The 20,594-nt window shown below is 37.8% G+C and overlaps 1 protein-coding gene across 1 annotated transcript in view; it reads right to left on the bottom strand.

Moving 5' to 3' along the window:
* Nucleotides 1–2,367: 2,367 nt before the first annotated feature.
* Nucleotides 2,368–20,594, bottom strand: part of LOC126829579 (WD repeat-containing protein on Y chromosome) — a 55,646-nt gene continuing 37,419 nt past the window's right edge. The window contains exons 16-23 of the mRNA XM_050559526.2: nucleotides 18,951–19,117; nucleotides 17,467–17,629; nucleotides 16,043–16,194; nucleotides 9,178–9,322; nucleotides 8,641–8,769; nucleotides 7,816–7,991; nucleotides 6,878–6,990; nucleotides 2,368–3,679 (exon numbers count right to left, since the gene is read on the bottom strand). Coding sequence (XP_050415483.1) covers nucleotides 3,523–3,679; nucleotides 6,878–6,990; nucleotides 7,816–7,991; nucleotides 8,641–8,769; nucleotides 9,178–9,322; nucleotides 16,043–16,194; nucleotides 17,467–17,629; nucleotides 18,951–19,117 — 1,202 coding nt within the window. The 3' untranslated portion in view covers nucleotides 2,368–3,522. The remainder of the gene's footprint in view (nucleotides 3,680–6,877; nucleotides 6,991–7,815; nucleotides 7,992–8,640; nucleotides 8,770–9,177; nucleotides 9,323–16,042; nucleotides 16,195–17,466; nucleotides 17,630–18,950; nucleotides 19,118–20,594) is intronic.

The following is a 20,594-nucleotide window of genomic DNA, read 5'->3' as shown; positions in this document are numbered from 1 at the left end:
CAGACCTTATGATACAAAGCGCACGCGCTAACCATTCAGCCATCCACCCCGACCCCTGAGAGAGAAATGGGCTTTGTCCACTCGACACAAACTAGGTCATTTTGGTACTAACATACGGTTAATATTATTTCAATAATTCGCTTGCGTGTAGGACACTGGGAGAAAACCCATGAGTTTAGACCGGCGATCCTTATATACTTCCATGATTGTCACATACAACCGGGGAATCGAAACCACGCTAGTTGACTCAATGACAGACCTTATGATACAACACATACGCGCTAACCATTCAGACCATCCACCCCCACCCCGGCTATTGCAAAAATTCCAGGCTGTCAGTTTAAAGTGCTATTAAAAATACGCCCCCATCTGCTAAACAGCTTGGTCCGCTACTATTTACTCCATTGGAGTCACACAATAATTTTCATGAAATGCAACAGCGTGTATCCCCCATTTGTGTGAAAGTTATTGGAATATCCTTTTTTATTCCAGAAAAATAGAAAAGCCCCTTCATTCCATTGTTTTTATTCATTTTTATTTTTCTATTTGTTAGGGCCTAGGCCCTATACTTTTTTTAACCAGTGGCTGCCAGGTAAGATACGCCTACATTTTGCAAGAGATGGATAGAGAACAAGCTAAAAACAAAAGTGATTTTTTGTACAATTTGGGGCCATAATCCACAACCTTGGTATTACATAAACTTTTAGATTATTTGCATATAAGGAGCGGCCATATTTTCCGGCAGTTTTGGTCCAATTTTTTATGAAATTTGAAATAAACCTTCACTGAGGTGCAACGGTGATATATTTAAACAGTTTATTAAATTGAATACAAGTTGTGACTTCTAGAAAGTCCACAAGCTAAAAACATTTTTTTTTTTTAACAATCAGGGGCCATAATCCAGGCAGTTACATTCCGATATGCTTGATTATCGAGAGGAACCAAGAACTTTGTGATATACATTTCAAGTTTTATCAAAATCGAATAAAAATTGTGAGTTCTAGAGGGTCCACAACCTTGGTATTACATACTTTAAGACTATTTGCGAACAAAGGAGCGTCCATTTTGTCTGGCAGTTTCGGTTGAATTAGTATGAAATCCAAACTCAACCTTCACTGATGTCTAACGGTGATATATTTAAACGTTTTTTTTAAAATTGAATCCAAAATGTGACTTCTAGAGGGTCCACAAGCTAAAAGCGTGATTTTCGAACAATCAGGGTCTATAATCCAGGAAGTTATGTTCCAATATGTGTGCTTATCGAAATGAACCGAGATCTTTGTGATATAAACAAATTTAAAATTTCATCAAAATTGTTACCTCTAGAGGGTCCACAACCTTGATACAACATACTCTTACACTATATGTGTTCGAGGGGCAGCCATTTTGTCCGGCAGTTTCGGTCCGATGTTCACAAAATTCAAACTCAACCACTTTTATGGTGAAACGGTGATATATTTAAACGTTTTTAAATCGGATAAAAATTGTGACCTCTAATAGAGGGACCACAAGCTATAAACGTGATTTTTCGTACAATCAGGGGCCATAATCCAGAAATTTACAGTTTTGATTTGCGCAAATATCCAAAGGAACTGAGATCTGTGAGTAATAAACATATATATTTCAAGTTTCATCAAAATCGGATAAAAAATGTGACCTCTAGTGTCCACAAGCTAAAAATTTTGTTTTTTGTACAATCCGGGGCCAATCCATGAAGTTCGAAAGGAACCAGGATCTTTGGGAGATACTCCTATATTTCAAGTTTCATCAAAATCGGATAAAATTTGTGACCTGTAGAGTGTCCACAAACTAAATTGTGAATGGACACATGGAAGGACGGACAGGGGCGACGGCAATATACGTCCACATGAAAATGTGGACATATAATATTCAATTTTCATTAAAAGAAAATGTTCAGTCCGAAATCGAAATCAGGCCCAGAAAGTGGTAATTTGATTCCAGTATAATGTAAAAAATTCGTTTTTCAATAAAATCACATGAAACTTGCTAGAATAACAGTTTGTTTACTCAGATGAAAAATAAGACTTCGTTTTCAGAACAAGTGGTTATCAATGAAGAGGGTTAGTTGGGCTTGAATTTGATGATTGTTTTAAACATTTGCTCCCATCACAAAAATCCTAAAGTTTGCATTTTAAGCAGGTGGACAGAGGCAGGGATGTGGAGAAAGAGACTAGTTAATTTTGGGACTAAGATACAACACCATTTTATATCATTAATTTGCTTGCCAGTAAGGGTCTTAAGCAGAGAAAACCCATGAGGTTGGGCAGTTGACTCTACTCCTTGGAAACTGAATATAGACACATTTTACGTTTAATAGATTTATTTAAAGTTAACATTTTTTTTTCAAATTGAACAAAAAGAACAGAAATGTAGAATTATGAAACATGAAATTGTAGGATAGTAATTAGTTCCTAATACATTACAACTTATTTGTTATACCAATACCCGAAAATAGATATAAAATTGTAAAATGACAACAAAGTTATTAACGTTTCATCCTAACAAATATTGAAATGAATTGAATTAAATTAAAGTATGATTCCTTCCTAATGTTCTGTTATGCTAGTAACTTAGAAAAAAATTATAAAAAGTATGTGTAATTATTGCACTAAATGAACAAAACTAACAAAGAGGTTATTTATATATATAAAATAATAACAATATATGGTATTATATAATAATTTTAGGAAGGTTTCAAGCAACAATTGTCTTTTGGTAGTTGTTTATTTTTGTTTATCAACTGGCAGTCACATAGACGAGTTATCTCCCTTCACGGGAGTGAGCATGAAACTCTGATTTTGGCACAAAGCAGATGCATCTTCAACTAAATTGTTATTTTGTGTTTCCAAAGTCAGCGCTTTCAAGTTATTGGGTGTTGTTGGGTAATTCGACGTGCCGGCCATTCTGACAGTGTTCGACATTCGTCAATAATAGAATCTGATCAATTACTATGTCATAACGTTAATTACGGCCTTCACGGATATATGACTCTCCACATCAAAGTCTCCCCGTTATTTATCATTGATGGAATTCAAATTAACTTTGATGTAGTTACATTCATATGTGTGGAATAATACAGCCTAAGTTTTGGTTACTTGTGTTAGGTTGGGGGCTCCCACATGTTCAATACAGACACACAAAATTAACGACCTTTTGCTACAATTGATTATACAATTCAACATATTCTAATTTCAACATACTTTAATATTAAAAATGTTTTGGGTAAACCCCAGCTCAATTAAACTAATGCATGATCTTACAATAAAGTGTATGATGAATCATAGATAACACAGAACTTACATACATATAAAATATTTTAATGAAATGCAGATAAAAATGGCCTGAAGGTGTTCAGTACGAACAGACCGCGCTAACCGTTAAATTAGTACTTTGGGGTCTTTCTTTAATTTAGTTTATATATATTTATATATACATAGTGTAACAAAAGACAGTATAACAATAACAGGTTTATTATTTATCCATTGGTTTATTCATATTTTCTCAGTCTATGTAAAAAGCAAAAGGATTCTCTTTATTCACTTTTAAAGATGGTGGGTTAATTGGGGGAGTATCTTTTAAATCATAACATTTTAACATTTGGTATTCACTTGGTCCTCCTCTATCTATTTTTACAGGTTTCATTATTTCATGTCGTAGTCTGAAATATATTAACACATAATTGTGTAATCAAAAGAGGCTCAAAGTTATTTTAAAATAATCTATAATTATCAGTAAATGTGACTTTGTCATTGAGTAAAAGCCTACAAAATACAAATAAAACAAGCGGTCAGTATGCAAGATACGTTCACATTTCACAAGAAATGGACAGGGAACAGGGAAATTTAATAGGTGCCATTATGAAAGGGACTGAGATTTGGAACTAAAGGTCACAGAATGCAGATTATCTTTGGGTTAAAGACAGGGATATGCCGTGCAGTCTGAACTAGGCCTACTCTTATTTCAGATTCCAACTGTCAAGGGTTATTTTATATACAAACCAACATGTACATGTGACCTTAGTTTTTGTCCTATTCAAACGACTAGATGCTGTTGCTGGTCAGGCCCTACTTACTGCACCAATGACAAAGGGAAACCATACCTGAAAACTTTCTCGGCCAACACTAGGGCATCCTGGTTAGTGAGCAGATGCCCACCAAGATCAAACTCAACCAAGATCTTTTGATCCCTAATATATCTTCAAATAACAAGCACTTGCCATGCGATTAATAATTGATCCTTGACATTGTGGCCCCTGGAGGTAAACCAGGATTAAAATCATCGAAGAACTTTTGATCCTTAACAGGAAGTTTCGTACCGATTGACACATAAATGAAATGAAATAAATAGGGTTTAACGTCCTACTGTTCTGCTCCTACTTATAGGCTAATGAAGACAGGTTTTGCCCGGACAGCCGCGCTACAGCCTACTCTTATATTGAATTCCACCTGCCCGAGAGTTCTTTCATGTGCACACCAATGTTCATGCTACCTCAGTTTTTCGTCCCATCCAAACAATTATACATGTCCCTTGACAGGCCCTTTGTCCTGCACCACTAACAAAGAAGAACCACGCCCGAAAATCCCGATGATTTTTCTCTGCCAATACCAGGATTGAACAAGAGATCTCCAGGTTAGCGAGCCAGGGTCTTACTCACTGAGCCACCACAGCTCCAAACCACTTGTCACGAAATTCATGATTTTGCTGTGTAATGAAAATATATCTGAAATCGAACGACTTAGTCATCAACATACCGCGCCCTTGGGCATGTTTTGGAAGGCACAGGGATTGACAATCTCTGTGTTATCATAATGCCCTCGTCAGACTGGGGTGGCGTCCTTACTGTGCAGCTGCGACCGTACGTCAGCCAGAAAATGTACAAGGTTGCCGGCAAACGTGAACACAACGCGAGAAAATGTCCCCAAAAATTACAAACTTGAAAAAAAGTCGCGTTCTCACAGCTTTCCAGGTCAGATCGCAGAACCTTGGCGTGACTCGTTGATCTTTGGCGACCATGGAGACCACAGCATGATATCTGGCGTTTCCACCACGCCTTTAGCACACTTAAAGCGATCTTTTGTCGCCATAGCAGCGCAGTAAGGATGCCAACCCGGTCTGAAGGGGGTATAATCAACAACACAATATAAGTTACAAGATGCATAGCAAAATATCATTGACCAAAACTTACTGTGCAGCTGCGACCGTACGTCAGCCAGAAAATGTACAAGGTTGCCGGCAAACGTGAACACAACGCGAGAAAATGTCCCCAAAAATTACAAACTTGAAAAAAAGTCGCGTTCTCACAGCTTTCCAGGTCAGATCGCAGAACCTTGGCGTGACTCGTCGATCTTTGACGACCATGGAGACCACAGCATGATATCTGGCGTTTCCACCACGCCTTTAGCACACTTAAAGCGATCTTTTGTCGCCATAGCAGCGCAGTAAGGATGCCAACCCGGTCTGAAGGGGGTATAATCAACAACACAATATAAGTTACAAGATGCATAGCAAAATATCATTGACCAAAACTTCCTGTCAAAATGATAGTTTCGGTCCATTTTTACAAAATTCTAAATCGGCCATCATCGCGGTGTAAGGGTTTTTAAAATCGAATAAAAAGTGCAACCTCTACAGTGTCCACAAGCTAAAAACATGATTTTTTGTGCAATCAGGGGCAATAATCCAGAAGTTAGGGTCCAATATGCACCAATATCGAAAGGAACCGATATCTTTGATTATAAACATACATTTTTTAAGTTTTATGAAAATCATATCAAAATTATGACCATTAGAGTGTCCACAAGCTAAAAATGTGATTTTTTGCAGTCAGTGACCAAAATCCATGAAGTTATGGTCCAATACATGTGTCAATATTGCAAGAAACTGAGATCTTTGCGATTTACACATATATTTCAAGTTTCATCAAAATTGGATAACTAGAGGGGCCACAACCTTGGAATTACATGCTTATTATACTATTTGCATAAAGGGGAGCAGCCATTTTGTCAGTCTCAGCCCAAGTTTCCCGAAATTTGAACTCAACCGTACTTATGGCGTAACCATGATATATTTGAATGGGTATTAAATTCAAATAAAAATTGTGACCTCTAGGGGGTCCACTATATGCGTTCGAGGAGCAGCCATTTTGTCCGGAAGTTTCGGTCCAATGTTCACGAAATTAAAACTAAACCACTATTATGGTGGAACGATGATATATTTAAACGTTTTTTTTTTTAAATCGGATAAAAATTGTGACCTCTAGAGGGACCACAAGCTAAAAACGTGATGTTTTGTACAATCAGGGGTCATAATCCAGGAAGTTACAGTCTCATATGTGCCAATATCAAAAGGGACCGAGATCTTTGGGTTATAAACATACATGTAAGTTTCTGGAACGGAAACTCGCAGAACACTTAATATTGATATGGTTCATCCTCTCATGACCTCAATGCTGTCCACAAAATTTGAAAGAAATCTGTAGCCTCTATCGAGTTCATAATATTTTTATAAAATGTTGTGAACGCTATAGTTGCTGTTATCCCGCCCTTTGCCGAAAAGCTTGTGAACATGATACAGACTACAAGCATTTATTGTAGCCAGAAAAGGATGAATCCTTTCAATATTCAGTGTTCTGTGACTTTTCCCTTCAGATTTACCCCACTTTTGCCGAATACATTGTGACCACTACAGAGGCAACGTTGCTTGAAGTCATCTCTTATCAAATTAGGTCAATATACAAGGTTTCCTTTAGGTTAAGCTGCTAGCGAGACATAGCTGCTACTTGGGCGTATTTTTATGCTTTGCATGGCTATCTTAGGATAATCAATAAAGAAAGTTTACATATATGATCACACATTACCGTTTCCCGGTTCCCTTTTTATATATTTTATCTTTCAATTGGCTTGCTATTGTTTCATCGGAAACAAAGAATTGTTGACGACCATATATAATGGGTGTTGTTTCTTTCACTTCCTGGAAGGCAAGAGAAATATTCCATGATTTCTATACAAAACATATCGAATTACATGTATAGAACGATTTAAAGTTGAAAGGAGAGCAACATTAATCCTAACAATATAAACTGGTATTATTTCTAAATATGCATTAACGTTCAGTTTAGAAGAATTAATAAGACTGTCATGGAAAACATGGAAATATGCCCACAAAATAGTTAAGTCTTCAGTTCCTGAGTTATCCCCCCCCCCCCCAAAGGTTGGACACGCGCAACAAGATATAATTATCCCATTTGATTTATCCCATAGTGGTGGCCTGTTACATTCTTTTATTAACAGCTTTTTCAAATATCAAGCACCGGAAGCCGACTATAATTAGTTGATTTAGATCTCTGACTTCTGGTAAGTGTGGTCAACCCAGGGTCAAATAACCTTTTGGTGAAGTCAAAAAAGGTCAAATAGCTGAAGTTGCAGGTCAAAAAATGTCACCATGGTCAAATAGATCTAGATCCAAGTAAGGAAATATTGTATCATTAAAATCGTAACAACTAGAGATCAGTGGGATCAGCTAAATGAATTAAGTGTGTAAGAAACTTAAAATATATGTTTATAATCCAAAGATCTAGACTCCTTTCGATATTGGCACATACTGGAATTTAAATTTCTGGATTATGGTTGCTCACTGTATGTAAAATCGTGTTTTGAACTTGTGGACTCTCTAAAAGGTCACAATTTTTATCCAGTTTTAAAAACAATTAAATATATCACTGTTACACCATAAAGACGGTGTTGTGATACCCACATGAAAATGTGGACGTCTATATAAAACCTGAAATGTGCTTACTTCTTGTACATCTGCTACTGAGTCTTCATGTATAATTTGATGAGTTGTTTCTTTCGCTGTTAGTATAGGATGAGCTGGTAAACTAATGGGATCTATAAGAACATCATATGGTACCATAGGATGCTGAAATGTAGAGGGATTATACAAATCCCAGCTATCAGGTTGACCTAATGTCCCTGTAAAAAAAATAAATACCGGGTTGGTAATGTAATGGAATGATTCACTATCCCGTCAATTGTGATTTGGTTTATGAACCGAACTGTTAATCGTTAGTCCCATTTTAAAGTGCGTTATTTATCTTTGTCTATTTTGAAGCCTTCATATTCGATTAAGACCACTTGCTTGATTTACATATTTTGTTTTAACATTTTTGCATTTTTTAAACATACATTATGCAAGAGTTAAATCTGCCTATTGCAGGTCTTTCTTTAGGCCTGAAATGCTATATAAACTATTAATTAGACATTAATTAACGTATCCAGAACATAATCAACTCTCGATGTCAGCGCTATCCTGCGATAATTGTTGGATTATGATCCGATTTGCTGCATAACTTTCCTTCTCAATTTAAAGAATAAATGGATAATCGAGACTATGATTTTTGTCATACCGACTTTAGTAATGATGACCGAGGCTATGCAGAACTTTTGATCGCTTATTTCTTGGTTCATAGTGGTTCAATTTGACTGAAATTTTCAGCAAATTGCCTTTACATTGTCCAGTTTTTAACTATTATAGTGAGAACTGCCAACTCGTTATCTAATCTCCCATAATGTATCTTTAAGTAATATCAAATGTAAGTGTTGGGGGTGGAAGTATATATACCTATATAATGTCCTTCAAGTGTCCACAATCTAACTGTACAATCACTTGATGCAGTTAATAATACATTCTGTTCTTCTACTAAATCTATACCATTAACTCCTTCTACATGACCTCTCCACGAATATAACACTATAATAATAATAATATTATAATTGGTCAAACAGTGGCTCATGGATGGGTCTACTAAACATATTTTTTTAGGGCAGTAACCGACGCTCCTTGATAGTAATGATACAGAGCTAGTGTCATCATCTGTTAAATAATAGTGCTCGACTCAGATCGCACGCGCTATCGTGTAAAACAATTTAAGGTGAATTGGGTGATAACTTCAGCTTCTAGAGCGTCCACAAGCAATTGTGGAAGCCAGATGGATGGGGGTGAAGACAATATATGACCACATTTCAATGTTGGCGTATAGAATAAAAAAAATCATTTTTGTAATAACACCTACATAAAAATAAGATTAATCATCTTTGTATTGACACCTACATAAAAATAATAACAATATTTGCGTTTTTGTAATGTGTGTAAACTTACATTCTGGTGGTTGTGATTCTAGACCAATTAAACAGTAATTCTTGATATTCCAGACGTAGATAAAACCTAGACTATCTCCACTATATAACTTACTATTACTTTGATTGACTATCATAGTACTCACCATGGCACCATTTAATTTAGACTGAAATAATATCATACAATTAATAAACAATGAACAATAAATGTAAAAGATATATGGATGGGGGAACAGCTAAGTCATTCAAGTGGTTCACAAATAAAGTTAACGAAACATGGTGCCAACTGTAAACGTCCGCTACACAGTCCTGTGCATGTAGTAATAGTAGTAACATAGTAAGAAAAAAACCCAGTGACGCCAATGATGATAATTATTTCCGATGGTGATGAAATGTGATATCCAGGACAAAATTCTCACAAATGAAATTTTTGTGACGAAGATACTATAAATCCGTGAATTCTGAACTAATCGTTAAGTTCATCAACACCTCTTTCAATCATAGAATTGTACTAAAAATCTATTTTGACTGTGTCGCTGTTTTAGTATCTAGTCTCGATCTTACTCGCCTCGAATTTTCTCCTGGATGTCACAACAGCTAAATAAAAAAAAAATTTGCTTAAACCATGGACACGTAAGTTACGACAAGGATCACTGAGATATAATCATATACTTTAAGTTTTATCAAAATCAGATAATAATTGGTACTTTTAGGGGTTCGATAACATTGGTAATACATGGTTTTACACTCTTTGCGTAAAGAGAAGTGGTCATTGTGATGGGAAGTTTCGATCCAATTTTTATGAGTATTCGAACTGAATCATAATTACGGTGTAACATATATATATTTTAATAGTACTTAAAATTGAATAAAAATTGTGACCTCTAGAGGTTCCACCAACTAAAAAAACTTGATTTTTTGTATAACCGGGTGGCCATAATTCATGAAGTTACGCTCTGATACATGCTAATATCGGATAAAAATTGTGACCTGACGATGAACAGGGGTGATGATACAATATGTTGGCATGAAAATGTGGGTATATAAAAATATTTTGCTGAATTGCGGAGCAATTTTCAGGGGATATAACTGTTTATGGGGGTGATTAGTGAAGGCCAAATCAGCGCCATTATAGTTAATTATATATGTTACAAGTCCCTGTAGGTTACAGGTCCCTTCGTTCATTGTTAGTTCTCGTGATACGAGACATCCGGGTTATCTATTATGTTATTGTAATGGTGGCACGTCAATTAAAGTTATCAACAGTTGTCGCTGTCTGTGTTTGTCCCTGTAGTACTCCCCACTAAACTGTCGTGGTGGCTGATTGTGGATTTATTCCTTACGTCTCCGTGAACTGCAGGACTCGGCAAACAAGAAATATCATTCAACAGGCAGGTTACAGTGTACTGTAAATAGATTTCTGTTGGCTCGCGTAGAAGCGCGCCATATAATTTTTATTTTTAAGACGAACCCCCATCAATTTATCAATCAATGGCTTCAACTCGCGCCCCAAAGCAGCGTGTTTTGACAAAAGATGAAACTATCACCTCGTTCGAGGCCTGGAAACAGAACCTTACATACATTTTATCTCTAGATGACAACTTCGCCCCATTCTTCGCTCCCGATATTGTATGGTCTAAGAAAAGCAGGGATAACCCAAATCGAGGCTTTACCGACGAACGTGGGAAGACTGCAGCACAAAAGGTGGTTTTTTTAGAGCTCATGTTGGGTCAAATCGCCAATTTTTGCCCGGTGATAGCCCGCAACACCATTATTCACAAGTCTGTGAGTATAAGCTCTGTTTGGCAATCAATCCGTGCTCACTATGGATTTCAGAATAGTGGGGCACAGTTCCTTGACATCTGTGATATGAAACTAGAAATGGATGAAAAACCAGAAGACTTATTTCAGAGGCTGATCGCCTTCGTTGATGACAATCTATTAACTGTCGGATGCGGTCTTACACACTATGGAACTCAAGTTACCGAGGAGGAAATGTCTCCATCCTTAGAAAATCTGATAACAGTATTATGGCTTCGTTTAATCCACCCCGGTTTGCCCAAGCTCGTTAAGCAACGGTATGGAATCCAATTACGTACATGTACTATCGCGTCACTTAAACCAGAGATATCAATGGCCTTGTCATCCCTTTTAGAAGAGGTGGAAACTGCTGAAGAGGTTCGTTGCATGCGTATGGGTTCCCGACCACCGTTTCGCCCAGACTCCAGACTGCATAACCCCCCGCCAAGGCCCAGGCCACAAACCTTAAAGCCACAACGTGTTACAAAAAGATCGCCTGCAATGTGTCCTCTATGCTTACAATCCAACCGAGGTTCCACTGACCATTACCTCAGTCTATGTCCATATTTGCCCGAGAGCGACAGAAAGTTTATGTCACGAGCCAGGCAGGTTATCGTCGATTCTGACGATGATGAGAACACTGATATCATTTCAGATGCCAATAATGCTGATACGCCAACTTTGTCGGTTTCATCACGAAGAGTCCAAGTCGATCAGTCTCCCTATCTTGATGCATTCTACGACCACCATGCCATCCGCATAACCGTCGACTCTGGTTCCGAAACGAATATGATAAGTCATCCTCTCGCTCTCCAGTTGGGCATTCCTGTTACTAAAAGTACACAATACGCTACTCAGGCTGATGGCCGAACATTGTTAAACGTTGTCGGAGAAACTCGCTTTGAGTTGACAAGAGACGATCATATCTTATCATTCACCGCATTAGTCGTGTCCTCTATGGATGTGGAACTACTTGGAGGAACCCCTTTCATGTCTGTCAACGATGTAGCCGTGCGACCTTCCAAGCAACACGTACTTATTGGTGGCCATATTTATCCATACGGTTCCTCTTCTCCAAAGTCAAGTCCATCGGTACGACGCACTCAAGCTTCTGTTTTAAGATCGAATACTGCTACCACTATTTGGCCTGGTAAATTCATAGAAGTAGATGTCCCAGCTGAACTCGACAACATCGACACAGTGGCCGTAGAACCCCGGCTAGATCTCTCTCCCCATCAGACCGAAGCATTATGGCCTGCTCCGTCCGTCTTACGACCGATAGGCGGAAAGTTACGTATACCTAACTCTACTGATTTACCAATCATCGTTCGCAGAAACAGCCACTTTTCTCAGGTGCTACCTGTGTATAACCCCCTGGTATCACCGAATTCAGCCAATGACATACACACACTGACCACATCCATGCCCAATCCGCCCTCATCTGCTGTTACGCTTGATCCGGATGAAATACTGTCACCTCTTGTTCACAAGCAGTTTCGCACCCTACTACGACAATACGACTCTGTTTTCAGCACAACACCCAAGGGCTATAACGGTGCATTTGGTCACTTCACCGCAAAAGTCAATATGGGTCCAGTCCTTCCACCCCAACGAAAAGGGCGTGTCCCCCAGTATGCTAAAGATAAGCTAGATGAACTACAATCCAAATTTGATGAGCTTGAGAGCATCGGAGTCTTCCGGAAACCCGAGGACCTGGATATGGTAGTCGAATACTTAAATCCGTCATTTTTGATCAAAAAGCCCAATGGTACATACAGACTGGTGACTGCGTTTGGCGAAGTCGGCAAGTATGCTAAACCACAACCATCCCTGATGCCAGATATCGATTCAACCTTACGGTCAATTGCCAGTTGGACTTACATAATTGCTACAGACTTGTCAAATGCCTTTTACCAAATTCCCTTATCCGCGGATTCTATGAAGTTTTGCGGCGTCGCTACCCCATTTAAGGGTATCCGGGTATATACTAGGTGTGCCATGGGTATGCCGGGCTCAGAGACAGCGTTAGAAGAGTTAATGTGCCGTGTGCTGGGAGATTTGATACAACAGGGATTTGTCGCCAAAATTGCCGATGATTTGTACTGTGGGGGGAATACTCCTGAAGAACTCCTAAAGAACTGGCAGGCTGTTCTCAATGCCTTACACACAGCCTCTCTCAACTTAAAGGCCTCTAAAACAATCATCGCACCGAGAAAAACTACCATTCTTGGATGGACCTGGTGTCAGGGATCTTTAACTGCAAACCCTCACAGAATCGCCACCCTATCGACGTGTGCAATCCCTAAGACTATTAAAGACTTGCGAGCCTTTATAGGTGCATACAAGTTCCTCTCACGTGTACTTCCGCAGTGTGCTAAATATTTGAGTCCACTCGATAGCCTAGTGGGAGGAGGAGCTCAGTCTAAAGATATAATCGTCTGGACGGATGACACGACTGCTTCATTCCACCTGGCACAGGCATATTTAAAAGATGCGAAGTCTATCACTTTACCAAGACCCAACGATCAGTTATGGATAGTCACAGATGGGGCAGTCAGAAGCTTTGGATTGGCCTCCACATTATACCTTATTAGAAACGACAAACTACAATTAGCTGGTTTCTACAGCGCGAAGCTCCCTGAACGAAAACATGGATGGAGTCCCTGTGAGATCGAAGCTTTATCTATTGCGGCATCCATCAAACACTTTGCTCCTTATATCATTCAGTCTGGTCACGTAGCTCAAATTCTTACCGACAGTAAGCCTTGTGTTGAGGCTTATTCCAAGTTACAAAGGGGTGAATACTCTACTAGTCCAAGAGTGACCACATTTCTATCCATTGCCAGTCGATATCAAGTTTTCATTCGCCACCTAGCCGGCAAGGTCAACATTCCGTCAGATTTTGGAAGTCGAAATGCTCCAGATTGTGAAGATATGAGTTGTCAAGTGTGCTCATTCATATCGGTTACCATGGACTCTGTTGTTCGTGCCGTGTCTGTGAAAGATATTATGAATGGATCGGTCAGGCTGCCATTTGTTAATCGCTCCATGTGGCGCCAGGCTCAGCAAGATTGTAAGGACCTGCGTCGAGTGCATGCCCACCTTGCACAGGGCACTCGACCATCAAAGAAATCTACCAATATTCATGACGTCAAACGGTACCTCAATACCGTCTCCATCGCATTAGACGGAACCCTAGTCGTTCAAAAGTCTGACCCTTTAGCTGTGACTCGAGACTTAATCGTCATCCCAAGGGACCTGATACTAGGTCTACTCACTGCGTTACACATTCGTTTGGATCACCCCTCAAGCTACCAAACACGTCTTATCGTTCGTAGATATTTCTACGCATTGGATTTAGATCAAGCCGTGGACGCTGTATCTAGAAACTGTCAACAATGTGCAGCTCTTCGCAAAATACCATCTTCTATTATTCCACAAACTAGCGAACCCCCACCTAAAGCTGTTGGAACCTATTTCGCCGCAGATGTTTTATGTCGCGCCAAACAGAAAATTCTCGTACTCCGTGAATGTGTTACCTCCAAAACTTCTGCGACCCTAGTTCCGGATGAAAAGCACCAAACTATCCGGGACGCCCTTCTCCAATTGTGCATTGAGATGGTACCAGTTGAAGGCTGTAGTATTATACGCTGTGACCCAGGCCCCTGTTTTCAAGCTATAGTTAATGACCGCTTACTGAACCAACATGGTGTTTATGTCGAACTTGGCCGAACAAAGAACATAAATAAAAACCCTGTAGCTGAACACGCCATCCAAGAAATCGAGGATGAGATCCTCCGACAGGACCCTTCAGGATCCCCCATCACCCCAGTTTTATTAAGCTGTGTCATTGCGCGCGTTAATTCTCGTCTTCGGGCCAGTGGTTTGTCGGCTAGGGAAATGTGGTGCAAGCGGGATCAAATCACCAATGAGCAGTTACTCATCGATGACAGTAATCTCATACATGCTCAACAAGTGCGACGTCACCAAAATCATCCTTACAGTGAACGGTCAAAAAACCCTCTTGGCAAGTCTGGTCCTCCACAGAACGTCCGTATTGGGGATTTAGTTTATTTATTTTGTGATCGTGATAAAAACAGGGCACGTGACAAATATATTGTCTCGGGTGTTCAGAACGGCTTTCTACAACTTCATAAGCTGAGGAACTCTCAAATCCGCTCGAAGACATACTCCGTCCATCCTACAGAGGTTTACAAGGTAAATATTTCCCCCACAGCTTGCTCCGTTGCTTCAGATGATAGCGAAGATGATACGGTCATCATTCCTTCTGTATTGACCACACCACTCGACCCGACTGCATCAGCTCAACTACCCGACCGTGGCGAGGCAGAAGCATCAAGCAGTTCGTCAGAATCTGATCTTATCGATGATACCCTGAACATCCAGACCCTGTCAAATACAGCAACAAGTGTTTCTTCTAACATACCAGGATTACCACGAAATCGTACACGCCAGTTGCCTAAAAAACTAATAGACTATGTTCTTTATTAAGACTTTTAAGTGTTTTCATGTCTAAAAGTTATTTTTAATTCCATAAATTGTTCTACAAGAAAAGGAAAAAAAGGGTCGCGCCATTATAGTTAATTATATATGTTACAAGTCCCTGTAGGTTACAGGTCCCTTCGTTCATTGTTAGTTCTCGTGATACGAGACATCCGGGTTATCTATTATGTTATTGTAATGGTGGCACGTCAATTAAAGTTATCAACAGTTGTCGCTGTCTGTGTTTGTCCCTGTAGTACTCCCCACTAAACTGTCGCAGGCCTTAAAGAACTGGGCAAAGTTATAATATTGAGATGGAATTTCATCATGAGCTTTTATTGTCAACTCATACTACTACAAAATCAGCCAAAACGATCTTGTCATAGACCTTGTAACATTGAGCAACTTGTCAGTGTGTGTTTATTACAGACAGTTCCCAACATGCATTGCATGTAGCTGTAGTGTGGGTTACCACTGTGGTTATTTTTACTCCTGGGACATGCATAAAAATGAATTACCAAACAATCAAATATACAGTAATGGAGTCACATATAAACATTTTAATAATACAATTTTAATCATACCCCTGAGAATTGGGCCATTAATTTTCCACCTTGGAAAACATTCCAGAAATGGATGTTGGCCCGAGGACCACTTGCAACTAAAGTGGCAGATTCTTTTTCATATGCTCTGGTTGGTAAAAATACTATTGTATTTATATTTAGATCTCCATCCACTGAAATAATTACAAACTAAATATTAATAATTTAAATTAATCATATTGATGTAATATTAATGCATAATTTATATACTAATAAGATACAATAAAAATGCACCACTGGAAGTGCTGGTGAGGCGTACGTAATGCAGCTGAAATTGAAGACAGTACATTTAAAAACACAAGAAATACATCAACAAATAACGAAGGCCATAACAACTTTACAGTGAATAACATATGTGCAAGGGGTAAATAGCAAAAGTCAGTAATGTGTGTATCTGGCAATCAAACAGTATGGTAGTGAGTTGAAACCATTCTCGCTATTCAGAATAGGAGTTGTACTGACCTTACATTTTAAAACACAGTTCCCCATGGGTAATGCAAGGTCATAAATCAAGACTTTCAAGGACCTTAATTCAGTATTTTCAAGAATATTTTAATGTATTTTGAATTCCAAATATCTGCATGAACAGCGAAAAACCAGTAACGTTATTACGGCAGCCTTGTGTTCGAAAACACTAGTTCTAGGAACTGTTGCAGCTAATAACGTCCATCATAAAAAGCTTTTAATGTCGGTGTTAAAGTTGTCATTTGTTTTTTTTTGTGAGATATGTCCTAATTTGGAAGTTCAGTCTGAGAATATTAAACTCAGCCCTCGAAATAATGATTTTTCTACTAAGGCACCAAAAATCAGATAATGCTGTAGCTTACAGCAACACAGTATTTAACAACAATCGTAGGCTTATTGACCTAATTCCAAATGCAGCTAACAGCTGTATGTATGATACTGAAAGGTAACGACCTATGTATGTTGTGTAATTCGGCACCAGAGATCGTGTGGAAAAATATATTATCAATGACTGTTTATTGGGCATTCCATCATGGGATTATTCAATGATTATTTACATTTAACAAAGTGCTGTGTTTTAATTGTATCTCTAGGGCCCTGTTTCACGAAATTTTAACTAAGATAAAATCCAAATTTTAGTAATTTGATTGGATAATATTAGATTGATTTTAGTGCTTAGCCAATCAAAATTGAAGTATCTACTAAAATTTGGATTTTATCTTTAGTTAAAATTTCGTGAAACAGGGCCCAGAATACTAATCAGGTTGATGTTATGTGATTCCATTCTAGAATAACTGGTTGATATGGTGGAGTTAAAGTTATCTTTGTCTTCACAATTGCCATCTAAGTACAACTATTCAGCCTTTATTTTAATTTAACGCAAATAATGAAAAAAATAAACTATTGCCATTTTACATGTTTAAAGTAATAGATATATTTACAGGATTGATCTGTATAATGTTTAGGTGGTGGTGGTATTAAATGACAGAATATATGACCAGATACCATATTCCATACAATAACTTCACCATCATAACCAGCTGTAGCTAATAAATTAGGTGTACACTGTGCAACAGACAGTATATCTTCCTTGTGTCCATTTTTCTAAAAAAAAAAAAAATAAAACCTACATTTTATTGACATTAAATAGAAACTAGAAAAGCGATGCAGGGTTTAACTAGAGCCTGTCGCTCTATAAAGGACACTATTGGAGACTGCCATTATTACATATGTGATAGAACTGGTTAAACACATTTCAAATATAATTTTAACACAAAGATCATTGCTATGGTAGATGCTCAATGAAGATTTGAAGAAACGAAAGTGATGCAAAAAAGGAAAACAAGATTTATCCTACTATATAACTGCAGACAGAAGTAACAAGCGATAATAATTAATAACAGGATGTTATGTAGACATATTTTACGGGGCCAGTCTTTATGGACAACAGAGCTAGACCACACCATTGATTTTCTGCATGAGGAGGGCATTGCTACACTGCCTCGGCCGTCTTGATGACTCTATGCACAACATGAACATGAAATGGGCTGAACTGTAGGATTTCCAATTGACTTGTACCAGCCATAATTGTTTGGACTGTTTCACCAATTTTCTGCCTCTGAATTCAACAGAATCACATTAAATCTCTATTTAGACTTTAGTTTTTGTCTTTCTTTACTGGTTCAGTGTTTCATCGGGGCTAATATATCTGATCAAATAGAGGAGTTATGATACCTTTTTCTCTGTGTATATATTTTAAAACTTTTTTTTATAGATCATGACACATAAATAAAATATATAACAGTACAATCTGTATTCAGCAGCCATTCAATGGATTTGTCATATGACCTCTTGATAAAATGTAAGTGTTTTCAGTGATGGTATTAACAAACACTTTTAGCATGTCATGGATTTAACAATGATGTCAATGGGGACAGAATTACTAGTCCTTAGGTGGCACTAAAACTTATGTTTTAGCAGCATGGCGGCAATAGAAAATAGATACTAGATGATTGTGACAAAACTCAGCTTTGACGATACATGTGTAAATAATGATCAGGTTTTGTCAATTTAGTTAATTGTTGTTTTCACAGTTCTTTTTACCTCATCCGTGGGGGACCAGAGAATTAACTATTAATCACAGGATTAGCAGAGGTGCTATGTAGGGATGGTATCAACAATGACCGTTAAATGGGTGATGTTTCGATAAATTTATAACTAAAATAGTGACCGTTGGTCAGGTTAGAGGATTGAAATCAAACAATTTCTGCAGGGGGGATCAATTTAGCAGTGTCAGTGTAATAGTACTGAACATGAATATGTATCAGTGATGACCTCCCATTGGCAAAGCAGTACCAGGTAATCCAAAAAAGAGTAAACATATGGGTAATAGCATCCCTATCTATAAGATTATAATAAATCTTACCACATCATCAGACCAGTATGGTAATGGATGTTGTACATGATGTATATTACTATCTGACTGACTATCACAATAAATATTAACTCTTTTATCCCAACCAACAGATATTACATAACGATTTCTATTAATCTCTATATATGTTACATCACAGATCTCTTCATTACCACTTTCTGAAATAAATAGAGAATTACTAGAAGGTAACGTCTATTAGTCAGGTAGCTGCAGCTTAGAGATGGATGGTTCCTGACAAAAGTGCCAAAATTTCAAAAAATGCTACCCACCATTTTCATTTTCAAGGATTACAATTATACCATCTAGAAAATGCACCATTTCCTCCAAATATATTATGGCAGCCATCTTCTATCTTCAAGAAGTCAGCTTCTAAACCACTTAGGATTGCAATCTTTGTGTCTAAACCTACATTTTCAGGACCAAGAAATGCAATTATACCATCTAGAAAAGGATCAGACTGCTTATATTGCAACAAAAGTCTTGTAGATCTTCCATAGTGCCAACTTCAGTGCCTACAATGCCTACAGAACTCTACTGCCAGGATGGTGACCAAATCACCTAGATCCAGCCACCTCACACCATTCTAAATGATCTCCATTGGCTCCCTGTTTCTGCCCAAATAGATTTTAAACTCCTTACTCTAACTTTTAAATGTGTAAATGGCACCGCTCCTACAATATCTTTTTGAACTTGTTCAATCTTATATTCCATTAAAAAGTCTGCGATTGAAATCTCTCAATCAACTGATGATCATACCAAGTTACAGAATGACAACTTTTGGTTATTGTTTGTTTGAAGTAGCTACTGCTAGAAGGAGGAACTTGTTACCTAAATAGACTATGTCACTGCACCTCATTATCATCATTCAAGAAAAATTTTAAAACTCACTTGTTTAAAACAATTTATAACTAAGAACTAAAGTATGTTAGTAAATGGGAAGAAGTAAGAAGTGATTTTGCATGTTCAAGTTTAAACTAGACAGGTGACATTTATTGTAAATAAGTTATATTTATAGCACAGCTTTCATGAGTTAACAGGTTTAATCACAGAGACCATAGGCCGAGGTGTTAAACATGTTAATGAAGGAAGCGTGCTATAAATGACTTGTAACATTGACACCTGCTCAACATGTTTGTTGTTATTGCACAGAAAACCCACCCCACTTCTCTATATAATTTCTACTGAAACTAGCGTAAACCAGCAAAGGTGTGCAATAACATTGAAAATGTCTAGTTAAGCTCCACCCAGCCTGTCAGAGCGAAAACAATAATATGCTTATTCAACGAAAAGAACAAAGGAAGATTTCCTGTAGGTCTATGTTACAAAATAGTTTATGATGCAGGATGAATAAAATTTTATATCAATGGACCAATCCCTCTCTTTACTAAATTATTATAAGTTTTAGCATTTTTCTTCTTGACCTATACATGGACTATAGTGTACACATGTCCAAAAGCATTTGATAGATGCATATTTTCGAGAATGGTTGATTCTGATTTTTTCGTTTTTGTCTGTTTATCTAATCACTTGGTGCTGTGTCTGTCACAGTATTAACAATCATAAAGTGTATTTTAAAGACACAATGTCCTGTTTTTAAAGGAATTCATTGGAAGACATCCTGATTTTAAATGAAAA

Source organism: Patella vulgata, chromosome 8 (genome assembly GCF_932274485.2).
Source record: "Patella vulgata chromosome 8, xgPatVulg1.2, whole genome shotgun sequence".
Classification (NCBI taxonomy): Eukaryota; Metazoa; Mollusca; class Gastropoda; family Patellidae; genus Patella; species Patella vulgata.
This window is presented reverse-complemented; position numbering and strand designations above follow the sequence as displayed.